Genomic DNA, 15362 nt, shown 5'->3' on the forward strand with positions numbered 1-15362 from the left:
GTTGGACAATCCTACTCTTTTCTAAGAGATTTTGAAACACTTAAATGTCAAACTTTTTTGGACAAATATGATCTTTATTGATTTTAAACTGAATCAATGATTAACTACTGCTGCTACTGTGTTTCTAACAGGCCTATTGTGATGTAAATGAATGTTCCACATGCCACTCGGCCAGAGTTCAATGTGACGAATTTAAAAGGCTGTGTACCATCATTAGTGTGTTCTGTTGCCTGTTTGTTATACTTGGCTACCTTCATAATAGGGGAGTGGTTAAATACACTAAGTTTCATTTAGTCAGAAATGGTTTTGTCGCATGCTGGTCATCTGTTTTGTAGTTAATGGAGAGCAGAGTTCGACTTCATATTTGACTATATATGTACAGTTCATGTAATTGCAAGGGCCAACAGTCATGTGTTGTACGGTGACAGACATGGATACAACAGCTCTGATCTACAAGGTCCTCTGTGCCCATAATGGGTCCTTTGAGCTGGGAGAATTGCGTGCCAACATTAGCACCATAGAAGATGACCTGGAGAGTGTGTTAGGGAATCAGGAGATGTTTACCTGTGCTGTCTCTAAGGGAAACAAACTGATAGTTGCCCAGACGAAGATGAGGTTATGCAGAGCTAAAGGATGTAGTGGCTGCAGCAATTTACACCTGTGTAAGTTCTACTTGTATGGAACATGTCCATCCAATCAGAGGTAAACCTTTTTTACTTTTCTGTTTCGTTTTTACTCTTTCAGTCATTTTACTTCTACTACTATTCATTCTACTATTTTATGTCTTCCATTTTCTAAATTCACATGGTCTTACAGAATGTGACAGAGGTAATGCACTACACTATGAATGTCAATGGCTACAAGTTCATGACAGATTGTAGATTTGACATTTAAGCCATTTATAAATATATATTAAAAAAATTAAGAGCTAAATAAGAAATCTTGTGATTTCCAGACAAGGATGCTGTCTCTGCCATGAGCTGACGTCAGAGCACAACATCAGAGTCCTGAGAGAGCACCACCTGGAAGAACTGGACAGGAAGGAGCTGTTTACATTACTGCTGCAGAATGACAACGCCCTTTTACCCCCAGTATGTGCGTCATAGGCATTCAGGAAGTATTCAGACCCCTTGACTTGATCAAAATGTTACGTCACAGCCTTATTCTAAAATGGATTAAATATTTTTTTCCCCTCATTAATCTGCACCCAATACCGCATAATGACAAAGCGAAAACAAGCTTTTAGAAATTTGTGCAAATGTATTCTACATAAAAACAAATACCTTTTTTACATAGGAATTCAGACCCTTTGCTATGAGACTCGAAATTGAGCTCCGGTGCATCCTGTTTCCGTTCATCATCATTGAGAGGTTTCGACAACACGACTGTGGTAAATTCAATTGATTGGACATGATTTGGAAAGGCACACCTGTCTATATTTTTTATCTTACCTTTATTTAACTAAGCAAGTCAGTTAAGAACAAATTCTTATTTTCAATGAGGAACAGTGGGTTAACTGCCTGTTCAGGGGCAGAACGACAGATTTGTACCTTGTCAGCTCGGGGATTTGAACTTGCAACCTTCCGGTTACTAGCCCAACGCTCTAACCACTAGGCTATGCTGCCGCCCCGGTCACACAATTGACAGTGCATGTCAGAGCAAAAACCAAGCCATGAGGTGTAGGAAATTGTCCGTGGAGCTCCGAGACAGGATTGTGTCGAGGCACAAATCTGGGGAAGGGTACCAAAATATTTCTGCAGCATTGAAGGTCCCCAAGAACACAGTGGCCTCCATCATTCTTAAATGGAAGAAGTTTGGAACCATCAAGACTTTTCCTAAAGCTGGCCGCCCAGCCAAACTGAGCAATTGGGGGAGAAGGGCCATCAGCAGGGAAGTGACCAAGAACCCGATGGTCACTCTGGCAGAGCTCTAGAGTTCCTCTGTTGAGATGGGAGAACCTTACCGAAGGACAACCATCTCTGCAGCACTCCACCAATCAGGCCTTTGTGGTAGGGTAGCCCGACGGAAGCCACTCCTCAGTAAAAGGCACATGACATCCCGCTTGGAATTTGCCAAAAGGCACCTAAAGACTCTCAGACCAAGAGAAACAAGATTATCTGGTCTGATGAAACCAAGATTGAGCTCTTTGCCAAGCGTCACGTCTGGAGGAAATCTGGCGCCAGCCCTACAGTGAAGCATGGTGGTGGCAGCATCATGCTGTGGGGATGTTTTTCCGGGCCTGGGAGACTAGTCAGGATCGAGGGAAAGTTTAATGGTGCAAAGTACAGAGATCCTTGATGACAATCTGCTCCAGAGCGCTCAGGACTTCAGACTGGACAAAGTTTCACCTTCCAACAGGACAACGACCCTAAGCACACGGCCAAGACAACGCAGGAGTGGCTTCGGGACAAGTCTCAATGTCCAATGATCGAACCCGATCTAAAATCTCTGGAGAGACCTGAAAATAGCTGCTCAGCGATGCTCCCGATCCAAGCTGACAGAGCTTGAGAGGATCTGAAGAGAAGAGTGGGAGAGACTCCCCAAATACAGGTGTGCCAAGCTTGTAGTGTCACGCCCAAGAAGAAGCGAGGCTGTAATCGCTGCAAAAGGTGCTTCAACAAAGTACTGAGTAAAGGGTCTGAATAATTATGTAAATGTTTTTGCTGTGTCATTATGGGGTATTGTGTGTAGATTGATGAGGGGGAAAAATTATAATACATTCAATACATAAGGCTGTAACAAACTTTTTTTAATTTTTTTTAAGTCAAGGAGTCTGAATATTTTCTGAATGCACTGTTTATGTCAGCCTCTGTACAATTTAAGTTGAATACACGCATAAAGTGTCACGTCCGTCATAATGATTGGACCAAAGCGCAGCGTGCGTAAAGTTCCACATATTTTAATTCATCAAAACTCAAACCGTGACGCTACGGGTGTGCACACAGGCAACTATTCGTAGACAAGATCCCACAAAGCACAATGAGGAAATGGCTGCCTAAATATGTACCCCAATCAGAGACAACGATAAACAGCTGTCTCTGATTGGGAACCATACCAGGCCAACATAAACCATTAATCACCTAGATGACCCACCCTAGTCACTATCACGCCCCAACCAACAGAGAACAAACAGCTCTCTATGGTCAGGGCGTGACATAAAGATGCAATGCCAGAAGGGAACCCAAGCTGATTCTTACTTTTGATTCACATGCATTGTATATTCAATGTTTATTTCCCCATGTCCAAAATGACTACTGATAAATGCACAGACTTGGGGCTGTCATCCAAGTGTGTGTACTAAACTGAGCATGCAGATATCTGTACAAATAATTCATTTGAATTGGGACTCTGATGCACTTAAACAGAGTTTGTACTTATCCAATGTCCTTATCAAGCCCTCATCAGGAGTGGTCTGTGTTTGTCTCCAGGTTTGCTTCACATACAACAAAGGTAGTGGAGAGTACGGATACTGTCCTGACAAGGAGAAATGCAGAAGACTCCACGTCTGTCAGCGCTACATTACAGGAACCTGTGCTGCAGAGGTGGACTGTGACAGGTCTCACGACTTCTACGAGCCCCACCCGCTCAACACCCTACAGCAGAGGGGAGTACCTAATGAACTGGTGGCATCCATGTTGTCCACCTACCGCAACATCCAGGCAATCAGGGATACAATTGATGATAGTGACAACCCACGTTGGTAAGAGACCTTGTAGAGTAGCCTACACTATCCTCGTCTCCGGGCTCAATTGCTATTGGATATAAATTCGGAGAGAGAGAGCTGGCAGGTGGCTGAGATTATACTGTACTGACCTGTATTTTATTATAATGCTGTCTAACTTTCTCTACTCCTCCTCAGCAAAAAAGACTCTGGTAACCGCCTGCTGAAATCCAAAGCTTTACCAAACCACTGGGATAAATCTTCAGTACCTGAAACTGGATTCAAGGTTCATAATAATGTTCTAACTCATAAGATCTTCCATCTGGTCAGAAGGCAGTGAAATATAAAGCTATTACATTGAAAATAATTTTACCAAACGCATTCTCTCTAGAGGGTTGCTGTGCAGAGTTCCTCAGCTGAGCACAAGAATATTCTGGATCTTTTCCATCAAACTATGACTGGCTTCAGTGTGACGACTATTGAGAGGGTGCAAAATCGGATCCTGTGGGAGGTATTTTCGTGGTAAGAATCACAACTCCTCATGCCAAAAGAAATGTAAATCTACCCAAGAAATATATTCGTGTTGTCTGCGTTAAATCAAAGCAGTGACAACATACCATATGCAAACAGATGTAGCATGTTAATGGTAACTGGTACTTTCTAGTTTTCTAGCAGCAAACGAGCAGACACATGCAAATGCTATGAGGTGACATGCCAATGAAGATACTGACAAATGCATCTGTTGTTCCTCTCCCAAGGCAAGGAGATGTGATGAGAAAGACAAACGCAGGGAAGGAGAATGAGAAGCAGCTCTTCCATGGAACAGAATCTAAACACGTGGACGCTATATGCCTGCAGAACATAGACTGGAGGATGGGTGGAACACAAGGAACGCCCTATGGGCAAGGTGAGTTCTGCATTTCACGTGATATCTAATAGATTTTTAAGTTTATATAAGAATTTATGTTACGTGGAAATGGCATTGGACCACATCTTTGTGGAAATAGTGAAAAAGTCGACAAAACAAATGTATCTGTAATGTCACACTGTCACTGTGATTGTTCTAATTCTAACCCATCTCTGTCCAGGAAGCTACTTCTCCAAGGATGCCAAGTTCTCCCACAGCTACACCAGCCAGTCAGAAGTCAGGTCCATGTTTGTTTGTCGTGTGCTGGTGGGAAACTACACACAAGGACACTCCAGCTACCTCTGCCCCCCTTCAAAAGATGGAAGTCACACCATCTCCTATGACAGCTGTGTGGATGATATCTACAACCCCTCTGTATTTGTAGTGGTCGGGAAGCATCAGGTTTACCCAGAGTACCTTATTCAGTACAGGGAAGGGTCCAGGCCTGGGACCTATGTTCCACCACCTAACTTTGTCCAGAACCAGAGCCACCACAACATGCACTGGACATCTATTCCAGTCATGCTACGCTCACCAGCCACCCCTGTGCTACCCAACAATGCAAGGTTCAGATCTCCTTGCCCAACAGGACCTGCCTTTGCCCAGCCCACACTCAGTACCCAGCCACTATTTTCACACTACTCAAACCCACCCAGGCCTCCCTCCAATCCCTCTGTTTCAAACCCTTCAAGACAAGAGAAGAGAACCCCCAGACCTACCTTGACACATGCTTCTGCACAGTTTGGCTCCCTTAACTCCTTGACACATCCATTGTTTCAGCCAGGCCTGATGACTTACGTCCCTCATCCACCACCCTGGGTCGGCTCTATGACCTCCATTCCACGCGCACCTCCACCCAGGACAAGATCACAGTTTGCTAAAATGAAAGCAAAAAGTACATCAATGGCATCACTAGATAATCTATAATCCTTGGTAGTCTATTTTATTTATTTAGAGGGAAATTACCTTGTGTAAATAAATTGTATTTATGGATTAAATTTTGAAATGTCCTTTTTACCTCAGTTGGTAGAGCATGGTGCTTGTAATGCCATTGTAGTGGGTTTGATTCTCCGGACCACCTATACGTAAAGGGAATGCACGCATGACTGTAAGTCACTTTGGATAAAAGTGTCTGCTAAATGGCATTTATTATATAATGTGTAGTTCAGTGTTGACAAAATAATCCGAATTGGGCTGCCTGTGTAAACGCAGTCATAATAGTTTCTGAATGCACCACTGCATAAAATAAAACGTTTGTTTTTTCTACTTTTAAGGCGTTTGCTTCCCCCTAGGGGTGAAGTTGCTGAAATGCACCCTACTTATTCTGCATTACTCCTCACATCTAGTCAATTACTTTCTATTGGTCATTGAGTTTATTTAATTAAACACAGAAATCCAACTACTTTACTAAATGTGTCAGCAGACCATAGGAAACGTGCTCATCATATTCCCTGTTACTAGTTGAACATCACAGGAGGCTGCTGAGGAGAGAATGGTTCATAATAATGACCGAAACGGAGCAAATGGAATGGCATCAAACCCCTGGAAACCATGTTTGATGTATTTATCATTCCACCAATTCCTCTCCAGTCATTACCACAAGCCCGTTCTCCCCAATTAAGGTGCCACCAACCTCCTGCGTTGAACATCATTCTTGCTTGTTGCAAGGGTTTAACACACCAACGATGCATATTTGACATGAAAATGGAATTATCATTCAGAAACACTACAAATTGGCAAAAGGTTGAACTTTGACCAGCAAATTGTTTAACTCCTGCACTCCAGATGATGTGATAGTAGCAGAAGATGTGTCAGAAGTAGTGCTCGATGTGGAGTGGTGAGACCCCGAGAGTGTGGAAGAGTCTGTGTAAGTGGGGGAGTATGATGAGTGAGAAAGTGTGTGATAAGGTGTGCTCAATGAGGATGAAGGGGATAGTGGGTGAGAGGTACTGCTGGCAGAGAGAATGCGAGTAGCTCTTGCTGAGAGGGTGTGTCAGTTGAACAGAAAGTGTGCGAGAAGGGGTGCTGGCAGGGGTAGTGAGTGTGGAAGTTTTTTTATTTTACCTTTAACTAGGCAAGTCAGTTAAGAACAAATTCTTATTTTCAATGACGGCCTAGGAACAGTGGGTTAACTGCCTTGTTCAGGGGCAGAACGACAGTTTTATACCTTGTCAGTTCAGGGAATTGAACTTGCAACCTTTCGGTTACTAGTCCAACGCTCTAACCACTAGGCTACCCTGCCGCCCCAAAACAGCAAGGTGTGGGCAGAGGGGGCACTGTTTGAGAGAGAGAGTGTGTGAGAGGGAGCACTGGGTGAGGGAGTGAGTGTGCGAGAGGGGGCACTGACTGAGGGCGTGAGTGTACCGAGAGGGGATGCTGGGTGGCCAAGTGAGTGTATAAAATGGGGTACTGGCTGTACGAGAGGGGGTACTGGCTGGGGGAGGGAGTGTAGGAGGGGGTACTGGCTGGGGTAGTGAATGTATAAGAGAGGCTGCTGGGTGGGGTAGTAAGTGTACGAGAGGGGGTGCTGGTTTGGATAATGAGTTTTTGAGGGAGTTTGCAGAATAAGGGAGTGTAAGACCAATTAGCTTGGCCTAGGGTGGTATCCAACAACTGAGAACTTGGGGCTGGCTTCATGAGGACTACAGATTGACTGAATCCCAATGGAGTTCAGGCAGGTTTTGGGAGACGTGAAGGGGGAAGAGAATCGCTTGGATTAGAGGAAGTGGTGGCAGCTTGAGATGGACTCAAAGTGTAGGATCAGCTGTTGCTTGAATCCGGTTGGATGTTGGTTATTGGACTATGTAAGTGGATTGGATAGAGACAGTTTTGGGGGGAGCTGGATGCCGAAGAGGACGAGTGCATGACGCTATCATCATACTTAATGGGGAACTCGGGGGAACACCTGGTTTGTTTTAAACACCACATATATGAGTCCAGGACATTTCCACACAGCTGTCATAGAAAGTGGGGGTTCCCTCGCCTTTTGGTTCCCTCGTGTGTAGTCAACAACAACCACCCGAAAACAAACATGGATCTCACTCACTTGGCATCCCTGGCAAAGTAACTCCCTAACATTAACAGAGAAGATCATCAGTAAAATAAAATGACAAGACTATAGTGAGATAATGACTGTTTCTAAAATTTGAGTACACTTCTGACAGATGGTTAACATGAGGTACCTTCGCCGTACACAGTTCCGTTGGTTCCACACAGCCTCCAGTCGAAGTTATCTCTGCAAATGGCGATTACGTGTTTTGGGTCCGTTCCGTGGAAGAGATGTAGCTCCTTGCTGTTTTGACCTCCATTGTTTTTTACTTCACCAAATCTCTTATCCTAAAGAAAGAGGGATAAAAACAGCTGCTTCCCCATAATCTTGTTCAAGCCAGGGTTTACTTAGCATGTTGGAAGTAACACGCTGGGATTGTGTGTGAGAGTTGATGTAAACATACCACTGGAAGACTTCCCAGAGGTCCCTGTTTTGGACCCTTTCGATGCTGGTGATTTGGAAGCCACTCATGGTGTTGTTGAAAAGTCTCTGGACCTTTTGATAGTCCCTGTCAGAACTCAGAAGAGTGACTGTCTGCAGGACGGGAAAACAAAATGGTTGTCACTGCTGAAACAAAATGCTGAACACTAACCTTCCTGTAAGCCTAAGCAGAACAACCACATGTAAACAAGTGACCTTGTTTCCAGTATCAGGCATGGCAGACCACAGGGGGAAGTGTGGATGGAAGGTGATCTTCACTAAATCCGTGGCTCATGACTTCAAAATGTACACACTTGGATCCCTCACTGTGAAGCCATAAGAAAACGTAAATGGTAAAGCAATCAATCCCCATGACAAGTATGTACTTCATTCACACTGTGAATTATTTGTATCTAGTTTAATATGATATAACCTACTGCACCTTTGTATCTTAGAAGGGTCACAGAAGACTCTCGAGATCGTTGTTTTTCTGGCAGAGCAAACGAAGTCTGACCATTCTTCACTTCCCAATTGTAGGGCCTTTTATAGTGGATGCTCCAGCATTAATCTGAACAGACGTTAGGTTTATATAACAGACATTACATTTATGTAACAGTCTGTCATGAGAGACTTGTGTTAGCCAGAAGGACAAAATCATATCCTGCCATGGCCTCCATTCACAGAATTGATGCTAGGCTTCTAGTGTTGCTTTCAAAGGTTTATCAAATGAAGCACAGCATAGTGCATTATTGTGGATGCACAGTATATGGTTGATGTTGTCCTATGAGGAGGATATGGTATTGTGTATCTACTGACAACCTTTAGATCTAGATAAACTCATATCCAGCCAGCTATCCTGGATTCTTTTGGAGTAAGAAAAGGGGCAAAAAGTTCCCCTGATCTCAGGTGTTCTGCCAAAGCAAATGTGGGAAAATTAAACCTCCCAGCAACGCTCTCCCTCTTAAACTTGACCTCCTTGTTTGCAGTGCCCCTTGACAAAGAACAGCCAGATCTCATTCCTCGCTGTCAACAAACAACTGATGTGTCATAAAAGAAATGCACCATCCTCCCCAATGTTAATATTTTCAATCGACCCTCTCCTTGTACTGCAAAAAACAAAAACGAACAACCTCTCCCCTTATAAACTCAGCAAAAAAAGAAACGTCCCTTTTTCAGGACCCTGTCTTTCAAAGATAATTTGTAGAAATCCAAATAACTTCACAGAGCTTCATGGCAAAGGGTTTAAACACTGTTTCCCATGCTTGTTCAATGAACCATAAACAATTAATGAACCTGCACCTGTGGAACGGTCATTAAGACACTAATAGCTTACAGACGGTAGGAAATTAAGGTCACAGTTATGAAAACTGAGGACACTAAAGAGGCCTTTCTACTGACTAAGAAAAACACCAGAAGAAAGATGTCCAGGTGTGAACCTCCACAATTCTGGTTCATCCTTGGGAGCAATTTCAAAACGCCTGAAGGTACCACATTTATCTGTACAAATAATAATACGCAAGTATAAACACCATGGGACCACGCAGCCGTCATACCACTCAGGAAGGAGACGTGTTCTGTCTCCTGGAGATGAACGTACTTTCGTGTGAAAAGTGCAACTGAATCCCAGAACAACAGCAACGGACCTTGTGAAGATGCTGGAGGAAACAGGTACAAAAGTATCTATATCCACAGTTAAACGAGTCCTATATCGACATAACCTGAAAGGCCGCTCAGCAATGAAGAAACCACTACTCCAAAACCGCCATAAAAAAGCCAGACTACAGTTTGCAACTACACATGGGGACAAAGATGGTACTTTGAGGAAAAATGTCCTCTGGCCTGATAAAACAAAAATAGAACTGTTTCGGCCATAATGACCTTTGTTATGTAGGGAGGAAAAAGGGGGAGGTTTGCAAGCCGAAGAATGCCATCGCAACCGTGAAGCACAGGGGTGGCAGCATTATGTTCTAGGGGTGCTTTGCTGCGGTAGGGACTGGTGCACTTCACAAAATAGATGGCATCATGTGGAATGAAAAATATGTGGATATATTGAAGCAACATCTCAAGACATTGTCAGGATTTTGCCAGGATTGTTCCGGTTTTGGCCACTAGATGCCCCCATTGTGCTTTTTTGACCCTTTTGTTTTCCCCTGTTTCCAGATTATTATTTGCACCTGTGCCTCGTTTCCCTTGAATGTATTTAAACCCTTAGTTTTCCTCAGTTCTTTGCTCTGTGTTTGAATGTTAGCACCCAGCCCCAGTGATGCTGTGAACATTTGTTACTCCAGTTGGACTCTGTGGTACTGTTTTTGTTCTCTTTTGATTATCTTGAGGCTTTTTCCCTGCTGTACCTACCACCTTGTGGATTTACCTTTTCACTTGGAAGATTACCTTTTTCTATTGGAATTACTTTTGATGTTGTGGATTTATATTTTTGCCTGAAGTACTTTCCTTTTTACTTTATTAAAACACGGTCTCAAGTACTGCTGTGTCTGCCTCATCTTCTGGGTTCTGCCGACTATTAGTGGCTCAGTTTGCTAAGGTGACTGTTTCTCACACCGGAGACCTGAGTTCGTAACCGGGTCCTGACAGACATCAGTCAGGAAGTTAAAGCTTGGTCGCAAATGGGTCTTCCAAATGGACAATGACCCCAAGCACACTTCCAAAGTTGTGGCAAAATGGCTAACAAAGTTAAGGTATTGGAGTGGCCATCACAAAGCCCTCCCTCAATCCTATAGAACATTTGTGAGCAGAACTGAAAAGGCATGAGTGAGGAAGGAGGGCTACAAACCTGACTCAGTTACACCAACTCTGTCAGGAGGAATGGGCCATTATTCACCCAACTTATTGTGGGAAGCTTGTGGAAGGCTACTCGAAACGTTTGACCCAAGTTAAACAATTTAAAGGCAATGCTATAAAATACTAATTGAGTATGTAAACTTCTGACCCACTGAGAATGTGATGAAATAATAGCTGAAATAAATCACTTATTCTGACACTTCACATTCTTAAAATAAAGTGGTGATCCTAACTGACCTAAAACAGGGATTGTTTACTAGGATTAAATGTCAGGAATTGTGTAAAACTGAGTTTAAATATATTTGGCTAAGGTGTATGTAAACTTCCAACTTCAACTGTATATACACACATTTTTTTCTAAGTGTGTAATTTATTACTCATGTCGACAGCACTGTATGAGCAGAGAAAAATACTTCCCTGTCCCTGTCAACAGCAGCCCCAACCTAAAACATCTTCCCCGCCCCTGTCAACAGCACCCCCAACCTAAAACATCTTCCCCGCCCCTGTCAACAGCACCCCCAACCTAAAACATCTTCCCCGCCCCTGTCAACAGCACCCCCAACCTAAAACATCTTCCCCGCCCCTGTCAAACAGCAGCCCCAACCTAAAACATCTTCCCCGCCCCTGTCAACAGCACCCCCAACCTAAAACATCTTCCCCGCCCCTGTCAAACAGCAGCCCCAACCTAAAACATCTTCCCCGCCCCTGTCAACAGCACCCCCAACCTAAAACTACTTCCCCGCCCCTGTCAACAGCACTCCCAACCTAAAACATCTCCCCGCGGCCATGAACCTATGCAGAACATATTGACAAACAGATTGAAAGGTTAATAACGTCAACTTCTGTGCAGAGCCCTCGCTCCTTGCATCATCATCTCTGGTAGATAAAGTATAATTGATGACTGGATCAAGAGATCAGTTCAGGGTAGAAATACTCTGTTGAATCTTCATAGGATAAGATAAGAGCTCAAATCAAATTTATTTATATAGCCCTTCGTACATCAGCTGATATCTCAAAGTGCTGTACAGAAACCCAGCCTAAAACCCCAAACAGCAAGCAATGCAGGTGTAGAAGCACGTTGGCAAGGAAAAACTCCCTAGAAAGGCCAAAACCTAGGAAGAAACCTAAGAGAGGAACCAGGCTATGTGGGGTGGCCAGTCCTCTTCTGGCTGTGCCGGGTGGAGATAACAGAACATGGAGCTCTATGATAAAAGACTCAAAGTTTCTAGAAAAGGAAGATTTATTTTTGTTCTTGTTTTAAAAACGGTGTTTTGGAAAACCACAACTGGATTAAAACCAACAATGTGCAATGCTACTCCGAGGGGATAACATACCAGAATCTAGACACCGGAATTATTGTCCCTGGGCTGTGAATCTGGGATATGGCTCTCTCTCCAGACACAGAGACAGGGAATAGATAGATTTGGGATTTGGGATAGAGCCAGAACTCTGTAAATATCAATGGTTCAGGACATGACATACTATATTACTCAAGGTGCCAACCAGCCACATAGAACCAACCTACATTTGGCAGAGACCAAAGCACAGAAAATATCAGGTTTAACACAGAAGCTGCATTGAAAAGGCATCAGGCCTGGCCCCCATCATCATCATCATCATCACAGTGATAAGTAGCTTACAGAGTGGGTGGGGCCAGAGCTGCATCGTTCACTTCCCACCCACCCCTCCCATCTCTGTCCAATCAGACGATAGCATCAAAGGCATTTAGAATGTTCATTTTGTTCTGTTCTCATTGTAAAAAGGCAAAAAAATATTCAACATTTCAGAAGAAAAAAAATTCTAATGTGTTGAAATCTGTCTGAACCATTTGGTAGAAGTCAAATCCTTTGTTCAGCCCACTCTGAACAGAGCTTCATTCCTATTTCACAACAATGACATTATCATCAATATTAAAGGAGGAATCAGAAATGAGGTTTGTGTGTCAGGCCAGAGGTTACCTCCCCCCAGATCCATCAAAGACTGGCAGAGGATATCACTCACACAGTTAGCATGTTAGCGGCTAAAGGGTCAGTCTATGCATTTCCTTTGGGAGAGAGAACACATAACTCTTGGGGTGAATTCACCCCTTATAGACTAGACCCGTGGCAGTTCCACTGCATCTGTTAATAGACTATATAGAGTACATAAGACACCATTTATCCACAAACCCGTATACCAGCACACAGAAACAAGAGGCAGTCCTTCACGGACACTCAGACAAATATTACACTTTAAAAAAGAAACATTGTCCTTTGTCTTTTTTTTTTTTAAATGATAAAACATTTCATCACTTGACAGTACAGGTACACACAGACAAAGCTCTCTCACATGGAGAACACCCCCACCCCCTGTACATACACTGACACACAAGTCTCATTCCTGTCAGTGGGAGTGTGGGTGAATGTGTATCATAGTGGCTTGGGGGGGGTGGGAGTGAGACTGTGTGTGGATCAGAGCCAGAGGTCTTTAATACTGTCAGTGTGTTAGTGTAATTAAGGTGATGTAAGTACGACTCCGCAAAAGACAGGGAACCAATCGAGGGACCCCTTGTTTCCCCTATAAAGGTTATACGTAAATATTTTTGTTAAACAGAAAACCCAGACATATGGCAGCAGATCCACAAGGTCTGCCATGAGAGGTGACTGTATAGTTCCCCTAAGGAAAAGCACCTTTAGTAAATCTGCATTCTCTGTAAGAGCTTCCCATGTCTGGAATACACTGCCATCAGACACACATAACTGCACCACATATCACACTTTCACAAAATGCTTGAAGACATGGCTAAAGGTCAATCAGATTTGTGAACATGGTCCCTAGCTGTGTGTTGCCGCTCTCCATGTTGTCTGTTGTCTGTAGCTTGTGAGGTGTGGAAACACTTTGTTGCTTTTATGAATTTTGTCTTGCTGCTTTTTGTTTTATGCTGCTCTGTCTGTATGCTACGTCTTGCTTGTCCTATGTCTTGCTTGTCCTATGTTGCTATGTCTTGCTTGTTCTATGTTGCTATTGTCTATATTGTAATTGTTTTTAATAACCTGCCCAGGGACTGCGGTTGAAAATTAGCCGGCTGGCTAAAACCGGCACTTTTGCTGAAATGTTGATTAATGTGCACTGTCCCTGTAAAAATAAATAAACTCAAACTCAAAGCTTACCACCTGTATAGTGCAGTTCAATGTCCTATTGAGATTGACAACCACACAAAGACCAGTGTCCGCAATAATACTGTATGTGACTGGTCCTGCTTCCTCTGTAGCCCCCATCTGATTGGTCAGTCTTGCTTTCCTGTAATTTGTACTGTAGTGGCACACTGGCACCGTTTAGAAACAATTTCCCTCAAGGAGTTCTGCCCAAACTCCAAAAGACAGAGAGGGGGAGAGACACAAGGGTGGTGGGGTGTAAGGCTACATTGTAAACACCGCCCCATTTAATCTATCACTATGACAACGTCACAGAGTTCCAAAGTCGCAAGCTCGGTGTGGGTGGTGCCAAACCCACAGTGTGAGGGGGACAAACTCAGACTGGGTGGAGACTAGCTTAACATGGGAGGAGTCTAGCTCAGTGTGGGAGGAGCATGCGTTCCAGGGCACACTGTAGGTGCTCCCAGTTCTTCCAGATGACCACAAGTAGGGACAAACCCATGCAGGTGAAAGCCAGGTGCATGCGGCTCCGCAGGAGGGGCGCGGTGAATTTGGCCGCCGTGGAAACGCACACCAGGATCACCGTGACGATGGCCAGCATGATGTTGATGCATTTCCCCAGCAGCACCTTGGCGTCTGTGTTCTCCACCTGTACCGTCTGCTGCTGCTGCTGCTGGAGCTCCAGCTTAGAGACACGCGTCTGACACGACTCCAGAGCCTCCTGTAAACACAGAAAAACACACGCGTTCAGTTAACATTTGACACACAGGCTTAGATAAAGTTACTGACCATATCCAGCTTAGATAGATTTGCAGAGGGCATGATTGTAGGTATGTGTGTGTATGTGTGTGTGTGTATATACCTGGATGTCCCTAGCTCTCTCGTAGGCCTGGTAAGCCACCTTCTCCTCGATGCTGGCCAGCTCCTGCTTCAGGTTACTGGTCTCATGCTGGTGCAACTCTGTCAGGTCATTTAACTGGTCCTCTAACCGCTCAAACCTATTAGAGAGAGGGAGAAAGAGAGAAAGAAAAAGAGAGAAAAAGAGAGAGAGAGAGAGAGAGAAAGAGAGAAAGAGAGAAAGAGAGAGAGAGAGAGAGAGAAGGGGGGAGAGAATGGCGAGTCTTAATATTGAATGCACAGCTTTAAATCCAAAGCAAACCTGTGTGTCCATCTCTTCCTTCACCAATGTGTGTGTGTGTGTGTTCTCTGTTTGCGGTGTGTGAAGCATTATCTACATAAGCATGTTGATACATCAGCCCCAAGTTGACAGTATCAACAGCCAACAATATTAAAAACAAGATTACGGTTCAAGGTGGGAAATAGTGAAGCAGGCCTAGATAATCATAAAGTGAAACAGCTAGAACGATGGTGCGTCTGCATGGAGGATGTTGT

General features: G+C 43.9%; 2 protein-coding genes across 3 annotated transcripts in view; one reads left to right on the forward strand and one right to left on the reverse strand.

The window, feature by feature from the left end:
- Positions 1-293: 293 nt before the first annotated feature.
- Positions 294-5834, forward strand: LOC109896643 (protein mono-ADP-ribosyltransferase PARP12). Its single transcript, XM_020490926.2, has 7 exons — positions 294-702; positions 956-1091; positions 3429-3700; positions 3860-3947; positions 4053-4183; positions 4420-4568; positions 4750-5834. The coding sequence occupies exons 1-7, from the start codon at positions 410-412 to the stop codon at positions 5493-5495; spliced, it is 1815 nt and encodes a 604-aa protein (XP_020346515.1). The 5' UTR covers positions 294-409; the 3' UTR covers positions 5496-5834.
- A 6224-nt stretch (positions 5835-12058) lies between these two features.
- LOC109896644 (transmembrane and coiled-coil domain protein 3-like) overlaps positions 12059-15362 on the reverse strand; it is a 33783-nt gene continuing 30479 nt past the window's right edge. For both annotated transcript variants that reach the window (XM_031831635.1, XM_031831634.1), the window contains exons 5-6: positions 14833-14968; positions 12059-14691 (exon numbers count right to left, since the gene is read on the reverse strand). In XM_031831635.1, coding sequence (XP_031687495.1) covers positions 14389-14691; positions 14833-14968 — 439 coding nt within the window. In that variant the 3' untranslated portion in view covers positions 12059-14388. The remainder of the gene's footprint in view (positions 14692-14832; positions 14969-15362) is intronic.

This window comes from Oncorhynchus kisutch, linkage group LG9 (assembly GCF_002021735.2).
Source record: "Oncorhynchus kisutch isolate 150728-3 linkage group LG9, Okis_V2, whole genome shotgun sequence".
NCBI classification, from domain to species: Eukaryota; Metazoa; Chordata; class Actinopteri; order Salmoniformes; family Salmonidae; genus Oncorhynchus; species Oncorhynchus kisutch.

Coding starts and splice junctions, on each gene's coding strand:
- LOC109896643 (XM_020490926.2), top strand. CDS start 410: ATGTGTTGTACGGTGACAGACATGGATACAACAGCTCTGATCTACAAG. Junction 703..955: donor ACATGTCCATCCAATCAGAG/GTAAACCTTTTT, acceptor TGTGATTTCCAG/ACAAGGATGCTGTCTCTGCC. Junction 3,701..3,859: donor GATAGTGACAACCCACGTTG/GTAAGAGACCTT, acceptor ACTCCTCCTCAG/CAAAAAAGACTCTGGTAACC.